Source organism: Populus trichocarpa, chromosome 17 (genome assembly GCF_000002775.5).
Source record: "Populus trichocarpa isolate Nisqually-1 chromosome 17, P.trichocarpa_v4.1, whole genome shotgun sequence".
In the NCBI taxonomy this organism is placed as follows: domain Eukaryota; kingdom Viridiplantae; phylum Streptophyta; class Magnoliopsida; order Malpighiales; family Salicaceae; genus Populus; species Populus trichocarpa.
Genome location: NC_037301.2, coordinates 12,830,402 through 12,854,777, shown reverse-complemented (window position 1 = coordinate 12,854,777; position 24,376 = coordinate 12,830,402). Strand labels below are relative to the sequence as shown.

Genomic DNA, 24,376 nt, shown 5'->3' with positions numbered 1-24,376 from the left:
TGTGTTGCCTCTTCAAAACATAGTCAACAAGCCGCTTCCAACTACACCAAGGAAGCCAATGATTAACCACCAGAAGAAGTTGTATGCGTTCTAGAACGCATAGGGCTTCTTCCACAAACGCTAACTTAGTTGTCTTGCTTGTCTATCCTAACCCATCATATTTGTTTTACGTTCAATTTTGTTCTTTTAAGCTTTAATTATTTTTATATCACCATAATTTTATTTTATTTTGCCAAACCGGGGATCAACCAAGTGTCGAAATGTTTCCTTAACATTTTGGGAACCCCATATCTAGGCAACCAACATAAACCTCAAAGTTAGATCCTAAATAAATGGGACGTGAAATGATCAAATTGAAAAATAAAGTTAAATGACAAAAAAAGACATGAGTTCTTTAATTGATCGTGCAAATTAGTCTTTGATTTTATATATAAAAAAGGGATTGAACACTTGTTCAAGCTTCGAATTCGGTCTTCAAAGCTTTAATTCTTTTAAATTAATAAAATTAAATTTTATTTCACTAGACGTAGCATCAACCGAGTGACAAAACATTTCTTCGACAACGCGAGATCTGCATGCAATGGCATAAAAACAAATCACCAAGACTAATTCCAAATCAATATAATATTAAAAGACCAAACAGAAAAAAAAAACCAAGAACCAAAATAATAAAAAAAAAAAATTACAAAGACAAAAATAAAAGAGAGCAATCACTACAAGTATCCATAATGATTCCTATCATATGCATTTGACATAGTAAATCACTAGCCCTCTTACTTTTTTTTTAATAATAATTATAAAACTAAGGCACGTTTCTCCTTGTCGTGCCAAACTACTTAACCTAAACATTTGAGTTCTTTAAGTAACATTCCATTAAAACACCATATATCTTTGATAATTATACAAAAAGTGTATAAAATATCCATGACATATATCTGTTTTCAACCACATAGTGAAAAGCATGTGAGAGTTGCTTGTAATAATTATTAAATTTGGTTTGCCATGTTCTATATATAGCTTGATGTATCGAAGTTAGGTTTCAAATTAAACTAAAAAAAGTATCGTTATATAAAACTTAGTTGATTTAGTCGAGTTTTAGCAATGTAGTTGATTCGATCAAACTCATTAAAATAAACTTAAAAAAATTAAAAATAAAAAACAAAATACCAATCAATCCAAATTCAATACGGCAACATTATTGCTACCTATAGCATTACAAAACAAAGTTGACAAAAGCGAAGAAAAACCGAAACCACAAACTACGGCGCTTTCGTTGCTCACTTTTGCATGTGACAATGAGACCCATTTTTTTTGGATTTAATGCCTGATCCCAGCATTCACGCCTTAATGTCATCCCAAAGAAATCCCTATAAATAAAAACCCACAAACCCCATGGAAAATAAGAATCTCTGTCAAAGAAAAAGAAAACCCTATTAGAATATAGTAAGAGAGAGAGAGAGAGATAACAGAGCACCATGGCTAGCCTCAGTCGCAATTCCCTCTTGGTTGTCCTTTCTCTCTGTCTTCTAATTACATTTTCTAACGTGGCTGAGGTATGTAAATTTACATATATGTATAAATGTGCTAGCTTTCTCTGCTTACAAAAGTTGTTACCAGTACTCTTGTAAAAGAGCTAGCTCTAATCTCCTTCTTCTTTCTGAATCTTTTAACAGATCCATGGTGCCAAGCTCCGTCCTTCAGGTATATATATATATTATGCTTGCTCTCTTGGGTTTTTTCTTTCCTTTTAAACAAGACTATAACCTAAGAGAAATGTGGATTCTAACTAGTTTAGTTGGTAAAAACATTTGAAGTTGTAAGGAATAATGTCTATTAATCACTCGATAATTGTTCATAAATATCGAAAGGAAAAAGAAGCTACTTCACTCATCTCCCCGGCAAGCACCAGGTAGATGAGTCACTAAATTGACCTGCTTAAATTCTCGAGTCGGATTTGAAATCTGTGTTTTTCTTGGGAAATTACATTACATTACATACGTAGCAAATCATCAAGAGTGTGAAATTAATTATTAATTTACTTATTTTGACATTACAGAATGCAAACCAAGATGTAATTACCGCTGCTCAGCAACATCACACAAGAAGCCATGCATGTTCTTCTGTCTGAAATGCTGTGCGACATGCCTCTGTGTTCCTCCTGGGACTTATGGCAACAAGGAAACATGCCCTTGCTATAATAACTGGAAGACCAAGGAAGGAAGACCCAAGTGCCCTTGACCTCGAGGCTTAGCTAGTTAGCTACCTTCGATCAAAAACTAAAGACAATAAAAATAGACGCCTAGAATCCCATTCTCATTTTCTTAATCACTTTGGCAGGCATGGATTATTTCTCTCTTTAGGCAATCTATTCTTTAGATGCCATATTTCTCAAGCCCGGGCTACCACATTGATGCAAACTCCTCCTCTTTAGAGAAAGTGGGCATTATAATCTACGGGTAATTTTGTTCCAAGGGAGAGGCAAAATAGCTTGTAAACTCCTTTTAGTCCGTACAATGGTCAAGGTTAGGGAATCAATTTGATTTTATCAAGCCAACTTTCCTTAAATATGCTCATAATATAAATGTAAGCAATGATTTGTTCAAGAAAATTATAAAAATTAAGTTATCTCAATGTGTGAGTATGATGCATGTATCCATAGTTATTAAACCTTATTCGATGCAAGATACAGGTTGGATAGGTTAATATTCGGGTTGATTCAAGTGAACTTGAATTTTTTTTTGAAGTCGAAATAATATTTTTTAACCATATTACACTAAATCCTAAAAAATAAATTACCAAGACTAATCCCAAATCAATACAAAGTTAAAGAACCAAACAAAAAAATATTGAAAAATCAAATGAAAAAGTCCTTAGAAAAAAGAAAGAAAGAAATCACTGCTGGAATCTATAGTGATTCTTCCCCAAGAACACATTGAATCACTTAGCGCCCTCTTAGGTTCTGTTTGTGTGTGTGTGTAACTACGTACCAAGTGGAAAACAACAAGAGAATTGCCAAAGTTCACTTGAGAAATTTAAGATCTAGAATTTAATCTGAGTTAAATTTCAAGTTAAATTATTAAAGAAATTGATAAAGTAAAAATTAATTGATCTAGTGGAGTTTTAGTGATTTAGTTGACAGGATCAAACTCAATGAAATCAATTCTAAAAAGTAAAATAAAAAAATAATATTTTAATAAAAATAATTAATTCAATAACTCCCAAGTTTGTTCTAAAAGCTAAGCACAACATGACAACGTTCTTGCTAGCTACAGCATTACAAAACAACAGGAGCGATAAAAACCATGATAACTAACATAACGAAAGCAAACAAAAAACCAAACCACAAACCACAACGCTTTCATTGCTCGCTTTTTCATGTGAAATTGAGACCCATTTTTTGGATTTAATGCATGATACCAACATTCATGCATCTAAAATATATTTTTTAAGCACTCGAGGGTCTAGCTGCTGTGGTCAACCGTGTGACTTGTTCCGCCCCCGTCCCGGGTTCGACCCTCTATGTGCACGCCTGTCACCCCCGCGGTGCCTTACCTGCTCCTGGGCTTGCAGGATGTCCAGTGGGCCGTGGGGAATAGTCGTGGTGCGCGTAAGTTGGCCCGGACACCCCACGTAAATCAAAAAAAAAATATATATATATATATATATATATATTTTTAAAATTAATTATGTATCCAAGATCACTTTTTCACGGTTCCTTGAGATTCTTATCTCCACCGGTTGACATGTTAATTTTGTAATTTATCTTTACATATCTTCTATCATCAATTTCTAAACGTTTCATTCTCAAAAAAAAAAACACGTCATCCTATTCAACAAGAGCATATCTTGTTTTACGACCCTCTCTTTCATCTATAGTAGTTCAACATTACACAACAACTAATAATTAGAATTTGATACCAACTGACAGACAAAAATAACACAAGAAAGACAACAATAACAAACATCATAAAATTTTACTAAATAGAGTAATTATATAAAAATCCTAATTTAAAATTTTATTTCTCAATAATTCACCACACCTGGTAGTTTTATTTTTTAAGAAGTTTACAACTCTTTAAATAAATTCAAAAAACAACCTAAACAAACTAGAAAAAATAAATTCACAAATTTCAATATTTGATTTTTATACTAAATAGGAAAAGCAAATAAAAACACCATAAAAAATATTTTTCTAAATTAAATAAATAATAAATAATTTTTATTTATCTAACTAAGAAAAATATGGATTCTAACTAGTTTAGTTGTTGGTAAAGTCATTAGAGGTGGTAACAGAATAATATCTGTTTATCCTTGGCTAATTGTTTATGAACATTGAAAGGAATTATGGGGGGAAAATATTCTATTAAAAAATTTATTGGAATTAGTAGCTTTAAAACGAGTTTATATGTTAGATAATAATATAAATTATATTTTATGATCTTACCTAATAACCTAAACTATTAGATTGAGATGATTCTTTGATATGATATCAAAATCTTGATAACCAAGCGATTACGAGTTCAAATTTCATCATTTTTATTTATATGATAAAAATTAAGTACAAAATAGTGTAAATTTAAACAAATTTCAAGCCCAAAGAATTTTTATCACCCTCCACACCTCCGCACTTGAAGCAATGTTCTGCCTTATGCTCTGTATTCCCGAAAGATTTTGCCATGGAGAAGGACCTGCTAATAGCACTATGGATGGCAAAAGGCTTTATTTCTCACAAAGGGAAAATGGTTTTGCATGACAAAGGCAACGAGATTTTTGGTGACGTAGTTGGGAGGTTATTTTTTCAAGACGTTGAGGATGATGGGCTGGTCAACATAACATGTAAAATGCACGATCTCGCACGAATCATTATGATGCATGAAGTTTGTTTGATTGGGCAAAATATACTCTGAAACACTAAATAAGAACTAGGAAAACCCTACAAGAAATGAGAATTGGCTACAGATATTAGCGACAGACTTATTCCATCACTAAATACGGACATAATTAGCGACGAAATTATATCCATTGCTATTTTCCGGAGTGTCATTTAGAATTCAATTGCTCCTATCAAGAGAATTCATAGACAAAATAAACTTTGCTAACCAATCTGTTGCTTGATTTGCCTCGCGGTAGACATATTGGACTTTGATCTTCCACTCACGATCTAGCAGCTCCTTTGGTTTGGCGATGAGTGAGTAATTTGCTTCCACTGTAATAGACACCTGCATGATGAGCTGAACCACCAGTTTGGAGTCAGATTCTAGGATAACCTTTAGAAATCCCAACATCCATGCCGATTCGAGACCTGGTACCACCGCACATAGCTCTGCTATAACTGAAGAATATAGTCCCGAATTAATTGCAAATTCTTTTATTCAAGACCCAAATTCATCCCGGATTAAACCCCCTGCCCCAGCTTGACCTGGATTCCCCTTGCTCATCCATCCACATTCAATTTAACCCATCCTTGAGTCAAGAATTTCCACCCCACCTGGTGGACCTGCTTCTGAATGTGATCAAGTCAATCACAAATTTGCAGTAGATTTAGATTCTTGAATTTGTTTAGCCACTACATTACCATAACTATGACTAGTTTCTAGGTGGTCTCATATGAAGTATTCGAGTGTATCTATAGACAGTGCAAAAGACTTCCAATGTCATCAAGAGCAAAAGAAAAATGGCAGCCAGCAATGTAAGAAACTGCCAAGAACTAAACACATATTGCCTCATAAATCTACCACCTTTTACTGTCCATCGTCCATTGTAATACTTGTTAACATCTTCAATCACTTTGTCTAAGAAAGGAACCTTAGTAAGTCTAATAGATTTGCTCATCCCATTCCACAAGTTGGCAACCTCCTCATCACTCTTTAACCGGTTCAAAATTATGCCTTTTTCTCTAAGCAGCTTCACATCCTCTTCGGTATCAATTATCCCATTCATTAATTCAGTATAACGCGTAAAAACCAATGGTCCTGACGCGTTTGAAGCCTCATATGCTACTAAGTTTCTTAGGACCACCTCTGTGTTCACTTCTAAACTGATAATCGGAAGGTAAAATGTATCGGTCTTGGCATCAAAACTAATGCTTAGGATGTTACCTGTTGTCGGTGCAAAACGGATTCCGGATCTGAACAGTTCGGCGACACAAGGAATTGCAATCTCCTCTGCCAATGGAGGCTTGTTATGTTCATTGTTCAGGTTCTCATTCTCTGGTTTGACTTCTCTGTCTTGTGAGAAGAAAAGGTATTCAACAGGTTGTTTCAAGATTGAACATCCAGGAAGGTTAGAGACGATTGTCCAAGGCAATTTAAGCATGGCCTTAACATGTCTAGAAAATAGCAATATTTTGAGAAGACGCACCAGACCTTCGCTTAGCCTTGAGATTAGGTTTGAATTCTCGGATGACAGACATTTGCCTTGCATTGCATCAAGCTGATCGTCAGCCTCATTTATCTCTTCTGGTGCTTCAATATTGGGCACAATAATGTCATACAAATAGTCTAGCAAGTGGGCACATTGAGAAATATTGATCTTGGGAATGTCCTCCAACGTCTTAAATGGGGAAATCTCCTTATAAAATCCAACCAGCATTGAGAGTAGCGTATCATCAGCCATCTCTAACGATGACAATTGAACTTCAAGAATTTTTCTCAACACAAATAATGGGATTTGGTTCTCAAGCATTACCATATCTCTGAGAATTGCGTTGTGGCCTGATTTTCTCCCTGCATAATCAACCAAATGTGACATTCTTGAGGAGACTCTAGTGAAAGCGATCCCTTCTTTGATGGCATAAATTTGTAGGAATTCAAGCAAGAATGACGCATCAATGGCCATCATCCAGGCTAAAGTCTCATTACTAAAATCTAAGAACTTATGATAACAAGCTCGGATCTTCAACTCAAGGTTGATCAAGTTATCAACAATGTGTGAAAACTTGAGGCTTTCGAGGCGTTTCTGAGCTCGTTTTGCCGCGGCGAGCTTGTACCTCTCCATCTCATAGAGCTCCGGACGCCAGTAATGGTATGGACCTATTGCAACTTGCTGTGGAACATAGCAATCTGGGCAACTTGTCATTAGAATTTTAAGGACATTGAAAATACAGACAGGAATTTCAGTGTCATCTTCAAGCTCCTCGTCGAGTGTTCGACGAATGTTAATCATCCATCGATGTTCATCAAAGTTTGGATTTGCATTGGAGGGCATGGTGGATTGGCAAGAAGACATGTTCGTGCTCTAGAAAAAAAGATTTTTGTTCTGGCAGTTCAAGTAATGTGCATTTAGTGATAAAGAAGTAATTAAGTGAGGTTTTATAGTCACAGGCCAATAAATTAGACCTTCAATATTGGTTTTTTCTTTTGCTTTAATTTTTTGTCTGAAGCATTCACTATCATTAAAGGGGGCATTAATTATATGGTTTATTATTTAACATTGAAAAGCAAAACGTTTCTCTTACTTAGTTTATACTAAACATTTATTTAACACTTTATATATTTTTTCACATTAAAATAAGGTGCCATTTCATGACGAGGAGAACACTTTTATATATTTTTTTTTCCAACAATGAAGAGTATTTTTGGATCTTATGCATGAATTAAGATTATTTAAAAAAATATTAAAAACACATCTCTATTATTAATGGGGTCATGGTTTCCTAAAACCTCCCCCATTTAAAAATCAACACACGAAAGTCACGCTTTAAAATGAGGTTATGTCTTTTTCAGTGTCCAACTCCATGTTAGACCATGGTATACCCGCGTCCAACTCTAAATTGGGTAGGAGCACGTCCCCGCCCAGCTCCAAGTCAGGCCAGGACGTGTTCACACCCAACTCCAAGCATGATGATATTTTTTTCTTCTTGAATTTTTTTTCTTTTCTCTTATTGATTTTTTTCATACCGTAAATAGAAAATAAATTAATGTGTTTTTTTATATTATAAAAAAGTTGGGTGATAATAAATTTTTTTCATTTCAGGTTGGGTTTAATTTTCTTATTAAAGCATGTTTTTACGTTTCAAAAATACTTTGAAAAAATTTTGAAATTTTTTTTATTGTTTTTCTACTTCAAATTAATATTTTTGATTTTATTTTTAAATATATTGAGATTGAGTCTGGCTGTGCAGTCAGACTCAAGGAGAATATATTAAATTAGATCTTGCCCCGCAGGACCCATTCGAGGTGGGTCCTTTCTTTAGAAGGACCCAAAATAGCTTTGGGTCCAGCCGCAGCTGGACCCATCAGCTTTGGGTCCTGCTATTGCTGGACCCATCAACCTTGGATTCTGCCGCTAACAGGACCCAATGCTTTTAATTTTTTTTTCTCATGTAATTTTTTCCCATACAGTAAATAAAAAATAAATCGATGGGAGTTTTTTTTTATATTGTTTAAAAGTTGGGTGAACATAATTTTTTTTCATTTGAGGTTGTGTTGAATTTTGTTATTAAAGTATGTTTGTTTTTGTGTTTCAAAAATTATTTGAAAAAATTTGCAACTTTTTAATTTTTTTCTCTAATATTATTGTATTAAAGTTGGTGGAGCTCTCCATAAATTTTTTATTCATATTATATACTTTATACATTTGTATTATATAAGAGAACTTTTGGACAATAAAATCCATTAAAAAATAGTTTATAAATATTATAATATAATATTATTTTGTGTAATAAAAGATATTTTAATTTTATAACATGAGATTCAAAGTTCAATGTTTTATTGTCTTTATATTTTTTTATTTAGTAGTTTTGAATTATAAGTATTATTAAAGACATGAATAAATTATGTGTTGAGTCCTGCCCTCAGCAGGACCCATTAGAGTTAGGTTCTGTTGGGGGGCAGGACCCAAAATAGCTTTGGGTCCTGCTGCACAATAGGACCCAATAAGTTTGGGGACCCAAAAGCACTAGGTCCAGACCCAATTTTTTTGGGTCCCGCGTCAAGACCTAACTCGCTTGGGTCCGGCGTAAGGACCTAATTTTCTTGGGTCTTGCATTAGGATCCAAGACTAATGGGTCTTTAGTCCGGACCCAATTCTAGTCCTGCATTAGGACCCAAGGGTAATAGGTCATAAAACAAGACCCAAGGTTAATGAGTCTTGCATCAGGACTCATTTCACTTTGGTCCTGCCCCGAACCCAATTCTCTTGGGTTCTGCGTCAGGATCCAATTCTTTTAGGTCGAGTGTCAGGATCCAAGGGTGATGGCTCATGCATCAGGGCCCAAGGTTAATGGGCCGTGTATCAGGACCCATTTTGCTTGGGTCCTGTCTCCGGACCCAATTCTCTTAGGTCCTGAGTCATGACCCAATTCTCTTGGGTCCAGCGTCAGGACTCAAGGTTCTTGGTCTTAGATTTCTAAATATTATTATTTGTGTTATAAATATTGTTATTTTTTTATAATTAAAAGTATTAATATAAAAATATTTTTTTATTATAATTAATAGTATTAATATTAAAAATATTATTATTTGTATTAAAAATATTATTTTTTTTATTATAATTAATATTATTTATAAAATAATTAATAAATTTGGAAAAACAATTATTATCAATATTGAAAAACAACCTTAGATTTGATTTGAATGGTAAAATTAAAAATTATTATTCTTATTGTTATTATTATAATTAATAAAAAAAATTTAAAATACTATTATTAGTATTGAAGAAAAACCATTTTTTTTAAAAAAAATTAAAAAATATTAGAATTTGAGCAAACAAGTTAAATATTATTATTTATATTATAAATATTATTGTTGGGTCTGGTGTTACAGCCAAATTCGAAGCTCTTGGATCTGATGTTGCAACCAAACCCAACACTTTTTGACTTATATTTTTTTATATGTTTTATGAAAATAAAAAGTTGGCCCGCGGTGTAGCACATGCCACCTAGCTAGTACTAACTAAAAGCAGGGGTGTTAAGCCTAACCCATCAAAGTCAGATTATATATATATATATATATTAGGTTAAAAATTCTAAGAAATAAATGTTATAGGTCAAGATTTTTAAAACCTGATTAACTCGACTCAACCCATATATCCTATGGTCATTTTAACTTTATATTCGATAATTTATGATTTGAACATTTATCTTTATTTTATTTTGAAATTGTAGACTCCAAATTCTTGTTAATAAACTTTATATTAGATGTTTTTGATATAATAAAAGGATTCATCCTGACAAATGACCTAATATTCTTAGAGCCTGATGCAGAACCTAAGAAAAATATAATAAAAACAATAATATCTACAACATAAATAATACTATTTTTAATATTAATACTATTAATTATAATAAAAATAATAATATTTATAACACAAATAATAATATTTTTGATATGAATACTCTGAATTATAAGAAAAATAATAATATTTATAACACAAATAATTATATTAAGAAACCTATGAACCTTGGGTCCTGACATCAGACCCAACAGAGTTTTTAAACCCGGTCTGGTCCAAGGCCCGGGTTCCGGGTTTTGACCAGGTCACCGAGTCGCTCGGGTCAATTTTGATTTTTTTTAAAATCAAAACGATGTTGTTTTAGTAAAAAAAAAAGTCAAAGGGTTGCAATTAGGTTTTTGACTGGGTCTTTCCGGGTCAACCAGGTCGCCAGGTTACCCCGGGTTTTGACTTTCTCTATTTTTTCTTAAACCCGACCTGATTCTAGCTCCGGGTAGGCTGGGTCCCGAGACGATCCATTGAGCTAGATTTTAAAACTATGCCCAACACAATTGGGTTTAAATACAATAAAAAAATAATATTTAATTATATTAAGAAATTTAAAAACTGTTGTGAGAAGTCTTGTTGAATTTTTTTTTTAGTGTTGAGAGTGTGTCTAACGATGTTGTGAGTAGTCTTGTCACATTTGTTTAAGAAATTGAATAATTCTAAAAAATTAGGTGAGAAAAATAATAACCAGTCAACATTAATTGTAAATTATTTTATTTAATTTGTATGTTTCAGTATTAATATCATATATATATATATATATATATATATATATATATATTTAATTATTTAATTTAAATACATTTATAAATATTTTTTACCTTGATAAATAAAAAAATACGCAACCGATCCTCTGCTTGAGCAATCAATATTGAAAAATAGTCATTATTTTTTTATTATTTATAAAAAATACAAAAACACCGATTATTTCGAAAAAACAATATTAAGAAAATAATGAAAAATGAAAAAAAGAAAGAAAGCTTTACCGTGTAAGGGCTGGACTTGTGCAGCCTAAGAGTTTTAATAAAGAAAATCGAACCGAATTAGTCGATTGCATGTACAATAACAGCTAGGGTTGACTAGTTATATAGCTAGGGTTTTATACTTTTATCCCCTCTCTTCAAGGAAGGAAGAAGTCCTCTACTTCCAAGGATAAGGGCTCCACTCCGCCTAGTCTCCATTTTCCTTCTATATATAAGGAGACACGTTCTTACAAGAAAAGAACGTACTCTGCTGTAAGAGAAGAACCCATCAAGGCTAGCTGCAGTAGTTTACCATGGGGAGAACAAGAAAAATTCCAATGGCAAAGCGAGAAACAGCAGAGCAAAGGTCTGTTACTTTTACTAAAAGACGTCAAGGTCTTTTCAACAAAGCAGCAGATTTGTGCAGGATTTGTGATGCTCAAATTGCCATTATGGTCTCCTCAACTGGGTCCAAAGAAAAAGTTTATACCTTTGGCCACTCTTCCATTGATGCTGTCTTCGACAGGTTCCTCGACAATTTTACAGCAGCCCCGGAAGCGGTAGCATACGAAGCAGGAATCAAGTCAGCCAGTAATTCCCTCTATGAAGAAATCAAGGCATTGGAGGGTGATGTTAATACTCTAATGCAAAACAAGAAGAGAAACGTTGGAGGGGTTTTATGGGATTCTTTAGAGGAGATTGAGCAGTCTAGTACTTCAGTTGAAGAGTTACAGGATGTTGTAGATACCCTGGAAAGTTTGTTGGGTCAGGCCAAGAATAAGCTGATGAATAACGCAACCGAGAATCTTGGTATAAGCATAGCTGTTGAGCCAAAGTCTGATGATTTTTTGGCTTTAGAGCCTAAACCCCGAGATGATTCTTCATCTAGCTTGGGTGGTGATCAAATCGGTCAGAATTCTGCCATTATAGGAGATAATGGTGCTAATTATTCTGATTCATATTGGAATGCTGATGGTTCAACTACTGATAGTGGTATGGAATTTCCAGTCGAAGTCGATTTGGATCTTATATGGAATCTCCTTGAGTCTTCTGATTTCAGCTCGTGTTCTGACAAAGTTATTTCCATTAACAACAGTAGTGACTGCACTACTTCAGGGACTGCTTCTGAATCAGCTTCAGGCTATTGCTTGACTGATCAGCTGGGACTTCCATTGCTCACTGCAGGTGCGAATCAGTTTGAAGATTGGACAAACTATTATCAATGTTGATTTTCTTTTTTGAGAATTGCAACTGTCAATCATCATTGACAGTTGCAACGTACTATTCAAGATTCTTTGTAAGTTGTTAACCATGTCTGGGGAAGTTTAAAATTTTGGGGAGGTTATGATTTTAACATAGATAATGACAAGGCATTCAATTTTGTTTTTCTTAATCAGAGTAGTCTCTAATTTTCGATTAAATTTTAGATTATCAACAGGATTCCTGTTATGGCTGATTAAGGTTAGCCCCACGAATCTGGTGTGTATGTATAATGAAATTGCTGACAGCAGCAATATATATTATAAATAATAATGGGTTAAAAATTCTAAGAAATAAATGTTAAAAATTCCTGTTTTGCAACTTGCTGTGGAACATAGCAATCTGGGCAGCTTGTCATTAGAATTTTAAGGACATTGAAAATACAGACAGGAATTTCAGCGTCATCTTCAAGCTCCTCGTCGAGTGTTCGACGAAAGTTAATTATCCATCGACATTCATCAAAGTTTGGATTTGCATTGGAAGGCATGGTGGATTGGCAAGAAGACATGTTTGTGCTCTAGAAAAAAAGATTTTTGTTCTGGCAGTTCAAGTAATGTGCATTTAGTGATAAAGAAGTTAAGTAAGTGAGGTTTTATAGTCACAGGCCAGTAAATTAGACCTTCAATATTGGGTTTTTCTTTTGTTTCAATTTTTGGTCTGAAGCATTCACTATCATTAAAGGGGGCATTAATTATATGGTTTATTATTTAATATTGAAAAGCAAAACGTTTCTCTTACTTAGTTTATACTAAACATTTATTTCACACACATTTTTTCCACATTAAAATTAGGTGTAATTTCATGACGAGACGAAACGTTTTTTTTTTTCCAATAATAAAGAGTATTTTTGGATCATATATATGCATGAATTAAGATTATTTTTTAAAAAATAATATTAAAAACACATCTCTATTATCAATTTGATATATACATTTAAGAGAAGTTATGAATGTTGACATTAAGTCCAAAAAATTAAGTAAAAGAGCAAAAATCTTTCATTAAAATACCACTATTCTCTTAAAATTGCGATTTATTTGTATATAGATAGACTCGTGCAATTATGAGAAATTTTTCTCATTTTTTTTTGGAATCAACGGGCTTATAGTTGAAAATTTTAAAAGAAATTTTCATTAAAAACTTTTGGAGTAGTAATTCTAATTTTGCAATGTATTTTTAGTTTGTTTTTAAGTAATTGAAGTTTTCGGTTACTATCTCAAGATAAAAAAAATAAAAACATAGAAATTCATTTTAAAAATTATCTAAATTGATATATATATATATATATATATATATATATTTGATTAACGTGGGTATTCAGGCCAGTTTGCGCGTACCTCGACTAATTTTACTGGCCCTGAAATTAACGACCATGTAAGCCTCCAGTAGCTATCATATTACCAACCACAAGGCTCGAATCTGAGACCACAGGGAAAGCAAACTCCTTGATCCCAAACTCTTACCACTTGCCACCTACTTAGACATATTTACTTAATATCTATTAAGCCAAACTCTTTTGTTTATGTTATTCATGTCATGATACACTAACTAAAAGGAGGGGTGTTAAGAAAACCCGATTTATATATAATATTTGCATTATCTAAACTGACTCAATCCATCAAAATTAAATAATATAAATATTACAAATGGTAATAAGTTAAAAAATCTAATGAATAGATATTACTGGTTGAGATTTTTAAAACATGATTAACTTAATCTAGCACCTATACCTTATAGTTATTTTGACTTTATATTTGATAATTTATGAATTAAATATTTATTTTTATTTTATTTAGAAATTTTAGATTTGAAAGTTCTTGTTAATGTGGTTTTTATTAGATTTTTTTGATGTAATAAAAAAATTATTTTTTAATTAAAGAGAAATAAAAGATATCAAGAATTTAATAAAGAAGTAAGATATGAAAATTAAACCTAATAATGCGTACATTATACTCACCTCTAAATATAATTCCATGAAAATTAATCTTTTAAATCTATCTATCCCGTAAATATTTATAATATAGAAAAAATTAGCTAAATTTAATATATTTAACCTTCTCAAATCCAATTATTCGAGTTTAGTAGTGGAGTTGGATTCAATTATAAAGATGCACTTGAAGGTCTAGCTGCTGTGGTTAATTGTGTGACTTGTTCCGCCCCCGTCCCGGGTTCGACCCTCTATGTGCATGTCTGTCACCCCTGCGATGCCTTACCTGCTCCTGGGCTTGCAGGATGTCCAGTGAGCCGTGGGGAATAGTTGTGGTGCGCGTAAACTGGCCCGGACACCCCACATAAATAAAAAAAAAAAAAAATCAACCAAAGATTGCCATTTGCTACCCGTAAGTCGTTGAAATTACAATTACAAACCCAAAGATTCCTAAACTCACCAAACACAAACTATTTAAAACCCCGAAACGGCCCTCGATGTTTCTGGATTCTACTTCTACCACAGCAAAGCGACCGCCTGGTCCGTCTCTCACTCTTTCACTCTCTCTTCTTCCTTCCTTTCTCTTAAACCGAAACCAGAAAACTAAAAACAATCTCTTAAACATAGGTAGCCATGGATCCAGAGACGGCGTTAGAGCTGGTAAAGCAAGGAGCCACACTCCTCCTCCTCGATGTCCCTCAGTACACTCTTGTCGGCATTGACACTCAGGTACTAGAGATTTTCTCCGTTTAGTTGAATTTCAAAATTTATGCTATCGTGACTGACTCTGACAAATTGCAGATGTTTACAGTGGGACCAGCATTTAAAGGCATCAAAATGATACCTCCTGGTCCTCATTTTGTTTACTACAGTTCTTCTAGTAAAGACGGCAAGCAATTCTCCCCTATCGTTGGCTTCTTCGTTGATGCGGATCCGTCTGAGGTAGGGTTTCTTTTTATTTAATTGAATTTTTATTGTTATTAATTTCTGTTTCGAATGCTAAATTTTGAAATTTGTTCTTATTATGACTGCTTTTTTGCTTTTCATTTTTTTGGTTAATGAACAGGTTATTGTTCGTAAATGGAATCAACAAGAGGAAAGGCTGGTGAAGGTTCCAGAAGACGAGGTTTGTGTTTATTTATCTTTTTGAATATGTATGTTCTTACTGTATTTTTTGAGTTACTTGTTGTGAAAATAGAATTAGTGATGCTGGTAACTTTGTGGTGATTTTTTCTTTTCTTGTTTAGTTTGCGGTACATTTGTAACACAAGCCTTGTTAATTGGAAGAATGTATTGCTCTTTACATTTTTTTTTCTTCCATCTAATATCAAGAGGGGAAAAGGAAAAACTGTCCAAATTATGATTACCTGAGTCAAACTTTTTCGCTAATGAGTCGCAATCGCTTTAACAGTTGGATGGTTTAGTCGAGTTGTAGTGTAGTTGGCTGGCTTTCCTTTCTAGAACTCTTTGATGATCATTCTCTTGGAGCTGAGGATTATATTTTTCCTTCTAGTGGTTACAGTGGGCCATTTCTTATTTCCACCCAATTTACTTGGACAGTGTCCTTTGATCTGTTCCTTCAAATTTTTGGTACTTGTCTACTGCAAGAGAAAAAAGTGTCGTGGTTTTGGTCCTCAGCTTACATTAGTTGTCTTGGTTAGTTTCTTCTTTTATAAAGGTGTCCTGGGATATGAAAACTTTGGACAAGACAAGGCAAGTTATTCTAGAAGCTGGTCCAAGGAAATCTGTACGTTGATAAGTGGCTGGGAATTGTAGAATTCCAATTTGAAGGTTTTTGCTGCTTGCTGAGGGGAACATTTAAGGGCTTTTTTATTTGCAAGTGTACTTGCTTTATGCATGTATAGTTAAACAATGTCAGATCAACGTTCATTTAAACCAAGATATAATATATTGAACTGGTTAATGCTTTAACATGTAAATTATTGACTAATTGGGTTGACTATATGATTTCCCCATCACGAGATAATGTCCTAACTTGTGTTTGGTTTTGCAATAACGTTAATGCTTGTGCTTTCTCAATAACTTTAACGAAAACTTAATGATCTATTACTAGCAAGGAGAATCAATTCTACATGGTTATAGGAACTGAGAGCTTTTGCATGGTTTAGTTTCCTACAAGGATCTTACTTGTTTACCCATACCTGCACAGTTTCAACCCTGCCTTTAATTTGATAGATACATGAATATTTATAGCTATACTTTTCAGTTCACTCTAACCCATGGATAGACAACAAGAATTCCGGACCTGGGTTTTCTTTTTTGGAAGTTCCTGTTCAAAACTTTACTTTTTGGAGGAAAGTATTCAATCTATACATTTGCTTGGTGTGCATAGTGCTGGCTTCATTTTGGTTTATGTTTTTTCTCTCCTTTTTTGCTGCACAGGAAGAAAGATTTTGCCAAGCAGTTAAAAGTTTAGAGTTTGACAGATATCTTGGTCCTTATAACCTAAGCCAGTATGGAGAATGGAAGCGATTGTCTAGTTACCTCACAAAGACCATCATCAAACGAATTGGTATTTTAGCTACTAGGAGTGCTATTTATTTTAAACAGCTCTGTTGTTAGCTCTTATTAGGATTTCTCCATGATTGCTTTCTCATGGTTGAGTGCTTGGTGCTTTTAACACTTCATTTTCATCTTCTATAATTGCTGCTGTTTTCTCATTTTACATTTGGTTCTTCTACTTTTTTAAATTTGCTTTTGAGAATCCACATAGATATATACTTTATATTAATTTAAGTATTTTTTTTCTTGTAGATATATTATGTTCATTGACTGGTCAGATCACATTTCCTTTTTTTTTTTTTAAATTTAGATAGGAAAAGTTCAGCACTGGATATGGGTATTGGTTGATGTGAATGTTAGTTTTAGCTTCTTGGCTAGTAATTGATGTAGAGAGCTTGAAGCATGTAAATCATGTAAGAATATGCATTAGTCACTTATTTTTAATAGAACAAAGGTTTTCATCGGTCTATGAAATACTATGACTCTGCTAGCATATTTGAAATACATAGTGTGCCTCTCCTGATAGTGAGTTCCTCACAACTTGTTTATGTTGAATTGCTCGTTCAATTCACAGAACCCATTGGGGGAGAAATTACAGTTGCATGTGAATCTGAAATGGATAAAAACAGTCCTAAAACATCAATCGAGAGAGCTCTACATGCACAATTGGGGACTGGTAAGTTCTCAGCATCTACATCAGTTGATCGGTCCAAGAAGAGAGGATGTTATTACACTACAATCCCACGTGTTATTAAACGCAGAGGAATGGAGGGGAAAGAACTTACTTCTTTGAATCTTGACAAGGTAAAGTATTGGTATGTATGGCTTCTGAATTATCTTTGACATTTTATAATTTAGATTAACTTGTTTCTTTCTTTTTTTCTTCTTCTTCTTCTTGTTTTCCTGTTATCAGACTGAATTACTAGAAAGTGTTTTGATTAAAGACTACGGAGGTTCCGAAGACTTACTTCTAGGGGAGCTGCAATTTGCTTATATTGCATTTTTGGTATGCACAGATGAATCCTGCATTTCGCACATTGATCGATGGTATCATATCTTTATGGCATTCAAAAAACTCTGCAGATGGGGCAATCACTTGAAGCATTTTTTCAGTGGAAATCTTTAGTTAGCCTTCTACTGAGTTGCATTGAAGCTGTAAGTAATGATTTGTTTCAGTTTCCCTTGATAGTAAAATATTAGTTTGAGATATAATTTGCTCTCAATACTTTGAAACTTAGAAAACCAATGCTTTATTTAATTATGCATGTGGCACTTTCTCATCCACATATTAAGATCATGATGTTTTTCACCACTAATCTTCCCACTGTGCCTTTATGTTATTCTTCTTTGTGCGCACATGTTCTCCTCTGAACTTTCTTTGACACTGTTCTTTCTTCTGCTCCATATCATATCCTGTGAACTGAATCCAATGATTGTATTCTTTCATGAACGAAGTTTTTCTTGCTATGTTTTTGCTTTCAATAATTGAAAATTATGGCTTGTGCCCAAATTCAAAGAGGTGTTGATTAGATTGAACAAGGCATATATTCAAGAGCAATAGCAGAACAATATATACACACTCATAGTTTGTGCATTTAAACGTCTCCCTAGATGCTAATCTTCTACAGTAGGTGCTCATATATAGTGATTTATTGCATCACAATACATTGAGTGGCTGTCACATGAAAATGAAACAAGTATCGCACATGCTTTGGTGTTTGGTTCAGCACTGCAAGCAGCAATATATTCTGAGCATTTCTCATTTAAAATCACTTTTTTTAACCATTTTTTCCTTTGTATTTTATAGTTTCTTGCTGATTTAGTATGATATTCTACTCCCCATTCCTTAATACAATTAAGGTCGTTAATTTATGGTGAAAGTGCACCGGTCGCTCAGTACTGAAAATGTTTCTTTTCATTTTTTTTCTGTCTCCTTATCTTCTCTAATGTTATAGTATGTTATTCTTTTAAAAGCACTTTTTTCTTTCTTTTTTCACTTTTGGTGCTCTATAAGTGTTTGGTTATCTTGTAGTTCATCCTGTGCATGGTTTACACATATCACCTCAATGATGTTCATTCCAGCTTTGGATTTTGTATTATTTATCTTCTAGTGACAGTGCTCTTTTGTTCTTTTTACAGCCTTTTCGTACAAGGAGTCATCTTTTTACTAAGGTAATATTCTGACAGTAATTGTTTTGAGTGTTTCTTTATATTATTACATGATCATGGTGGTTTTAAAATTTAGGTAACTGAATACCACCGCAAAAAGAAAAGGTTAACTGAAGGTGATGTTATTAGCAGATAAACCCAGCTAAAGAGGCCTTAACATCTGGGTTTCAGATTCCTGAATCTTTTTCTGTGATCTTATCTGAAATTCTTTTTTTTATTATCACATGGGTTTTTATGCTCCTTGGTACCTTAATTTTTATCCCCTTCCTTATAATGATAGTGGCTGGACTTTCTAATCATTTGCTTGCTTGACTCTGGAAACCTGATGCCTTGACCTTTTTATCATTGCTTCCCCCAACTCCTTACTCTTAATACCATTTTGAAGCTCTCTAGTCAACTTTACCAATTATTTAACTATATCCACTCGGCAAGCTTGGTTTACTGGATAAAACTTGTTGGTATATCTGGGTTTTTTTTTGTTGATCCTGGTGTTTATCCTTTTCTGGTGTTGATATTTTGATGCCTGAGTTTTTATGCATTATTGTGTGGTTGAAAGCTAATACATTATACATGCACCTTTGGTTCTGTAGATTTTGTTCTAACTGGTACTGGCTCATATGAATTTCACACAGTTCATCAAGGTCATCTTCTATCAACTGAAATATGGACTTCAGAAAGATAGGAAAGAAAGTAATGGTGCAGGAATAGCAGTATCATCATTGCTGGACGAGTCATGGTTTTCTGCTGATAGCTTTTTGCACCGACTTTGCAAGGTAGTTCGTTGCACCAAAATTATCAACTGATGAGGCTCAATTGCCACTTAAAAGAGACTTTTCACATTTGAATTAGATTGTGGTGATTTAAATTTGCTTGTCTCCTTATTAAGTTCCTAGGCATTACATATAATTGGTTGCCTGCCATGCAACTTCTTATACAACTAGGCCGCGGAAAGAAAAAGGAAACTTTATAGCAATTTCAAATCACTCGTGTTGCAAAGATTACATATTGATTCTTGTGTTAGGATCAAGTGATTGATTTATGGCTAAATGGGTTGCAGGATTTCTTTTTGTTGGTGCAAGATGCCACTGTGGTGGATGGAGATCTTTTGACATGGGTTTGTACATTAAAGTCATCTTTTCATAGTCAATTTGCTCTTTTCTTTTACATGTAAATTGCATATTTTATATCTCAAAGTTTTATTTTGAAACATTTTTTTCAGAAAAACCAAATTGGTCTTCTTTATTTTAGAAACTTCTTATAGTTGTGATTCTTGGTTATTGACTGCAAACCTCTCTTTTTATGAGAGTTGTGAAAGCCACAGACTCACATGCTCATGCTTGCAGTTCTATTCTGTTCTTCTCCCACTAATATAAGGATGGTGTCCATCACAAATTCTTTACTTTTTTCTGTGATGTTTAATTGTCATGCATATTTGGCATGAAAAAAGCACTATATCATATCTTTTTTGACCATCTGCTAGAATGTTTCAGATCTTTACTTATGGATTGGAATCTTAGATTAATGTGTGCTCCTGGATAGGCTTCATTTGATTAGAAATCAATTTATTGCAGTCTATAGTTTCATTTAGTATTCACCACTTCTAAATTTCATTGAAATGGATGATCTGGTGTTGGATGAATGAATGGAAGATGTTTGCACTTTAATGTTCCAACTCTTGCAGACTAGGAAACTGAAAGAACTACTTGAGAATATTCTGGGATGGGAGTTCCAGCAGAATAGCGCAGTTGATGGCATATACTTCGAAGAGGATGATGAGGTCAGTTTATATGTTTATGAACACTTGGTTAGTCTCTCTCTTTCTTACTTTTCTTCCTGTGCAGTTTGCTCCTGTAGTTGAGATGTTGGATGAGTCGAGCTTCAATGGAGTTCCAGCTGCTTAGACCAGAAACATATTCCTTTTTTAACTCTTATCAGCTAAGTCATGCCTAAGCATATCTGTCATCTTTGTTTTCAACATTAATTGCCTGCAAATCAGTAGATGGTCTTATGAAATCAGTCAATTTCATGTCAAAATATTAGCTAACATGTTTGTCAGACAGTTCAAAATTTCTCCATAAATTAGTTACGAAAATCTGTAAGACTAGGAAACAAGGACCTTGTACAGTTACATTTCGAGGATGGTCTTCAGCGATGAATTTCATAAAGTTATATATGTTCTTAAACTGATTTTAGAATGTGATGTAAATTATCTTGAAAGGCTGGAAATTGTTACGAATATGGTCGGGAAAACAGAAGATCAGATTGGATTGTGACAATGAAATATCACTAGTTAGCACAACATGAGTTACCGTTTGTTACTTTTCAAAACTCATACATTTAAGACTGATGCCAGGGGCAAGATGATGGAATATACATAAATTTTGTTCCTATTCCTGTTTGGTATTGGGGAACAAAACAAAATATAGATAACGTTTGATTTACACTTATTTATTGTATTCCAAATGTAACATTTAGGATATGGTTTTGAAGACCTTCATTTTTACTTGGTAATTTCACTACGTTATAACTTAGAAAGTGATGAAATCTCTGAAAAACTTCAGATGAATTTGGGCTATTCGGATTGGCTGATGAGGGCAGGTTGGTGTCATCTGTAAAACAGACTTTCTAAAAGTCAGGGAGTTGTTGACGTTGTTTTTTAAAATATAATTTTAATTGTTTTTTAAAATGTTTTTTTTTAGAAATATATTAAATTAATGTTTTTTTATTTTTTAAATTTATTTTTGATAATTCAAAAATATAGAAAAAATGAATTTTAAACAAAAAAAAAAAAAAAGAATTTTCGCCAACATCTGTCTGTGTTGCACTTCTAGGACGGCGTTTGAATTTTGAAATGCATGCATTGGTAACTTGAAAATTAAGGTAAGCGTGTAGGCATTTGGTCGGTGGACTCCCCCCTTTCCTCTTATATGTTTTTCAACTGGGTTGGACTTGACATTGAAGGTTCAGTTGGGTTTTGTGTTAGAGGTCTGATCACTGATGGACTAGGAGAAGAGAGTTTTGGTTGGGCCAGGGAGAGGTTCGGTCGACAGCGTCCACTTATTCTCTTTTTCATTTTGGGCCTATTTGGCAGGCATTTGTTTTGTTATTTTTAAATTTTTTTAAAAAAATTATATATATATTATTATTATTTTGATGTATTTTTTAAAAAAAAAAACATTTTAAAATATAACATCTACCATATTTAAAAAAGCAAGTAATTTCTCTTTTCTAACCTTCGGTTGGGCGACACCTCTTTCCCTCCTCTTTTATTCTCCCCACCTTCTGCTAGGTTGACAGCCACCTTCGGTTGGGTCATGGGTGTTTTCATCTCCTTCTCTCTCTCTTTTTATCTTCCCCTCGCAGAGCAACTACAACCTTCATTTATGCCTTAGCATATTTAAAAAATATATATGATGAAAGATGTGTCATCTTCAAATAAGACTAATAGTCTTGTGTGTTCTTTCTTGTTTTGTGAGGTGGGGTTTCACATTATAGTAGAGGTTCTTTTTAAAATATTTTTTTATTTTTTAAATTTTATTTTTAATATGAGCTTGAAATTTTTTTTATTTTTTTTAAAGTATGATACCACTACAAAAACAAACACAGATTTGGACAAAAATTTTGAAAATCTAGCCAAAAAATACATCCAGACAACCCTTTGGACTTCTCAAACACAAATAAGATAAAAAAAAAATTCAATGTAAAATCCGAGTTTAATTTTTTTGTTATAAAAATTCAAATTGATATACCCAAGATGAAATCATTCAAGTATTGGTATAAGTTTACATTGGATTCCGTTAACAAAAATTTTCCTTCTCCCCTCTCTTTGTTTTAGCTTTCATATTTTTGGCGAATTTTTAATGGATGATCTATTCTTAAGTATTTGGTTTAGCGTTAATTTCTTTTTATAATTGGTTTAGGCTGTGTTTGTTTCTGAAAAGTAATTTTAAAAAAATTAATTTTCAAACTTTCATGTGTTTGTTTGTCATTAGAAAAGTTGATCAACGGAAAACACTTTCTAATCAAAGAAAAATTTGGTTTGGTTTCCAAAAAAGTGTTTTCTTGAAAAATTTAGACGAAAAATATTTTTCAAAAGTTGTGAAAAATTTAAAAATATCATATTATTTGCTGATTTTATCAAATTTGGTCCTCAAACTTTTGATTGCTATATATATTTTGTTTTGAATATTTATTTTTCAATTTCATCTCTTAAAATTTAATTTTTATATTAACTTTGGTCCTCATTTTAATAATTATTATTTGTTTTTCTCTTATCATTTTTTTATTGAAATTTTTTATCTATAAAATTTGATCCTCCTTCTTTTGATTGTTACTTATTTTATTTGAAATAATTTATAAAATATTAATTATTATTATTTTAATTTCTTCATCTTTCATTTTTTTTATTTTTTAGATTTGATCTCTATTATTTTGATTATTATTTATTTTATTTGAGATAATTTATGAAATTATATTTTTTTTTCAATTTCATTCTCATTCAACTTTTTAATATGTAAGATTTGTTCCTCATTATTTTAATAAACTTGAGAAAAATAAAACATTAATAAGTTATTTTTCAGCTTATTTTCCATGACATAACCAAACAATGAAAAATATTTTCCAACTTATTTTTCATTACACTACCAAATATCAGAAAATAATTCACTTTCCCGTAATTTATTTTCAAAAAAAAAATTACTTTCCAGCAAACAAATGGAACCTTAATGTTAATTAAGATAAAATAAAATAACAAATCAGATTTAAAACATAATTTATTTTTAAAAAATAAATTAACACAACTACATAGCTGTACTTAACTTTAACATATGACCTTTTATCACTGGCCATATCAGGTTGAGTTAAGAGTTTAAGAGAAGAGTTTAAGTTACTTAATCATTGTTCAATATATAAATCACAAAAAGTACATGAGAAATAAATACTTCTTGATCATTTTAGGATTTCGCGAAGATAATCTTAGAATTCATTCGGTGTTGACTTATAATTCTTTTTTTTTTTTCAAGTTATAATTTCAAAATATTTTTTTATAAATAGCGTAGGATAAAAGTAAGTTAAAATTATGTTTAATAAAAACAGCTAAAATCATTTTTTTCAATATTAGATGTAGTATAAATTAGAATTTATAAATTAAAAGTTTAGATTTTCAATTTTTAATTAAATAAAAATTCTAATCAAATTTTATTACAAAATCTTGATGGAAGAAAAATTCTTTTTAACTATATATATGTCTGTTTAGTATTGTGGCTGTTTTTGTATTTGTGGTTTTATAAAGGTAATTTTTGAAAAAATATTTTTTTGT

At 32.6% G+C, this 24,376-nt stretch overlaps 4 protein-coding genes across 5 annotated transcripts; 3 read left to right on the top strand and 1 right to left on the bottom strand.

Annotated features, from left to right (window-relative positions):
* Positions 1 to 1,400: 1,400 nt before the first annotated feature.
* Positions 1,401 to 2,631, top strand: LOC18099395 (protein RSI-1). Its single transcript, XM_006383277.3, has 3 exons — positions 1,401 to 1,553; positions 1,674 to 1,701; positions 2,057 to 2,631. The coding sequence occupies exons 1-3, from the start codon at positions 1,476 to 1,478 to the stop codon at positions 2,236 to 2,238; spliced, it is 288 nt and encodes a 95-aa protein (XP_006383339.3). The 5' UTR covers positions 1,401 to 1,475; the 3' UTR covers positions 2,239 to 2,631.
* A 2,955-nt stretch (positions 2,632 to 5,586) lies between these two features.
* LOC18099396 (putative UPF0481 protein At3g02645) lies at positions 5,587 to 7,227 on the bottom strand. Its single transcript, XM_006383278.1, has one exon. The coding sequence runs from the start codon at positions 7,225 to 7,227 to the stop codon at positions 5,587 to 5,589; it is 1,641 nt and encodes a 546-aa protein (XP_006383340.1).
* Positions 7,228 to 11,468: 4,241 nt separating this feature from the next.
* Positions 11,469 to 12,412, top strand: LOC18099397 (agamous-like MADS-box protein AGL62). The gene has a single exon (XM_006383279.3). The coding sequence runs from the start codon at positions 11,498 to 11,500 to the stop codon at positions 12,410 to 12,412; it is 915 nt and encodes a 304-aa protein (XP_006383341.3). The 5' UTR covers positions 11,469 to 11,497.
* Positions 12,413 to 14,855: 2,443 nt separating this feature from the next.
* LOC18099398 (uncharacterized) lies at positions 14,856 to 21,254 on the top strand. Of its 2 annotated transcripts, none has more exons than XM_006383280.3 (12): positions 14,856 to 15,096; positions 15,169 to 15,309; positions 15,434 to 15,493; positions 16,771 to 16,900; positions 17,465 to 17,694; positions 17,804 to 17,896; positions 17,974 to 18,045; positions 19,030 to 19,062; positions 19,692 to 19,832; positions 20,117 to 20,173; positions 20,741 to 20,836; positions 20,901 to 21,254. In XM_006383280.3, exons 1-12 carry the CDS (start codon positions 15,001 to 15,003, stop codon positions 20,958 to 20,960), a joined length of 1,209 nt encoding a protein of 402 aa, XP_006383342.3. In that variant the 5' UTR covers positions 14,856 to 15,000; the 3' UTR covers positions 20,961 to 21,254. The 2 variants fall into 2 exon arrangements, with proteins under 2 accessions (XP_006383342.3, XP_024444194.2); XM_024588426.2 differs by having other exon boundaries at positions 14,881 to 15,096; positions 15,179 to 15,309.
* The last annotated feature ends 3,122 nt before the right edge of the window (positions 21,255 to 24,376 follow it).

What these genes read in the sequence shown, in the direction of transcription:
- LOC18099395 (XM_006383277.3), top strand. Translation starts at nt 1,476, where the DNA reads ATGGCTAGCCTCAGTCGCAATTCCCTCTTGGTTGTCCTTTCTCTCTGT. An exon ending in CATTTTCTAACGTGGCTGAG is followed by an intron (nt 1,554 to 1,673) that starts GTATGTAAATTT and finishes ATCTTTTAACAG; the next exon opens with ATCCATGGTGCCAAGCTCCG. An exon ending in TGCCAAGCTCCGTCCTTCAG is followed by an intron (nt 1,702 to 2,056) that starts GTATATATATAT and finishes TTGACATTACAG; the next exon opens with AATGCAAACCAAGATGTAAT.
- LOC18099396 (XM_006383278.1), bottom strand. Translation starts at nt 7,227, where the DNA reads ATGTCTTCTTGCCAATCCACCATGCCCTCCAATGCAAATCCAAACTTT.
- LOC18099397 (XM_006383279.3), top strand. Translation starts at nt 11,498, where the DNA reads ATGGGGAGAACAAGAAAAATTCCAATGGCAAAGCGAGAAACAGCAGAG.
- LOC18099398 (XM_006383280.3), top strand. Translation starts at nt 15,001, where the DNA reads ATGGATCCAGAGACGGCGTTAGAGCTGGTAAAGCAAGGAGCCACACTC. An exon ending in GACCATCATCAAACGAATTG is followed by an intron (nt 16,901 to 17,464) that starts GTATTTTAGCTA and finishes TTCAATTCACAG; the next exon opens with AACCCATTGGGGGAGAAATT. An exon ending in TTTTGCACCGACTTTGCAAG is followed by an intron (nt 19,833 to 20,116) that starts GTAGTTCGTTGC and finishes AATGGGTTGCAG; the next exon opens with GATTTCTTTTTGTTGGTGCA.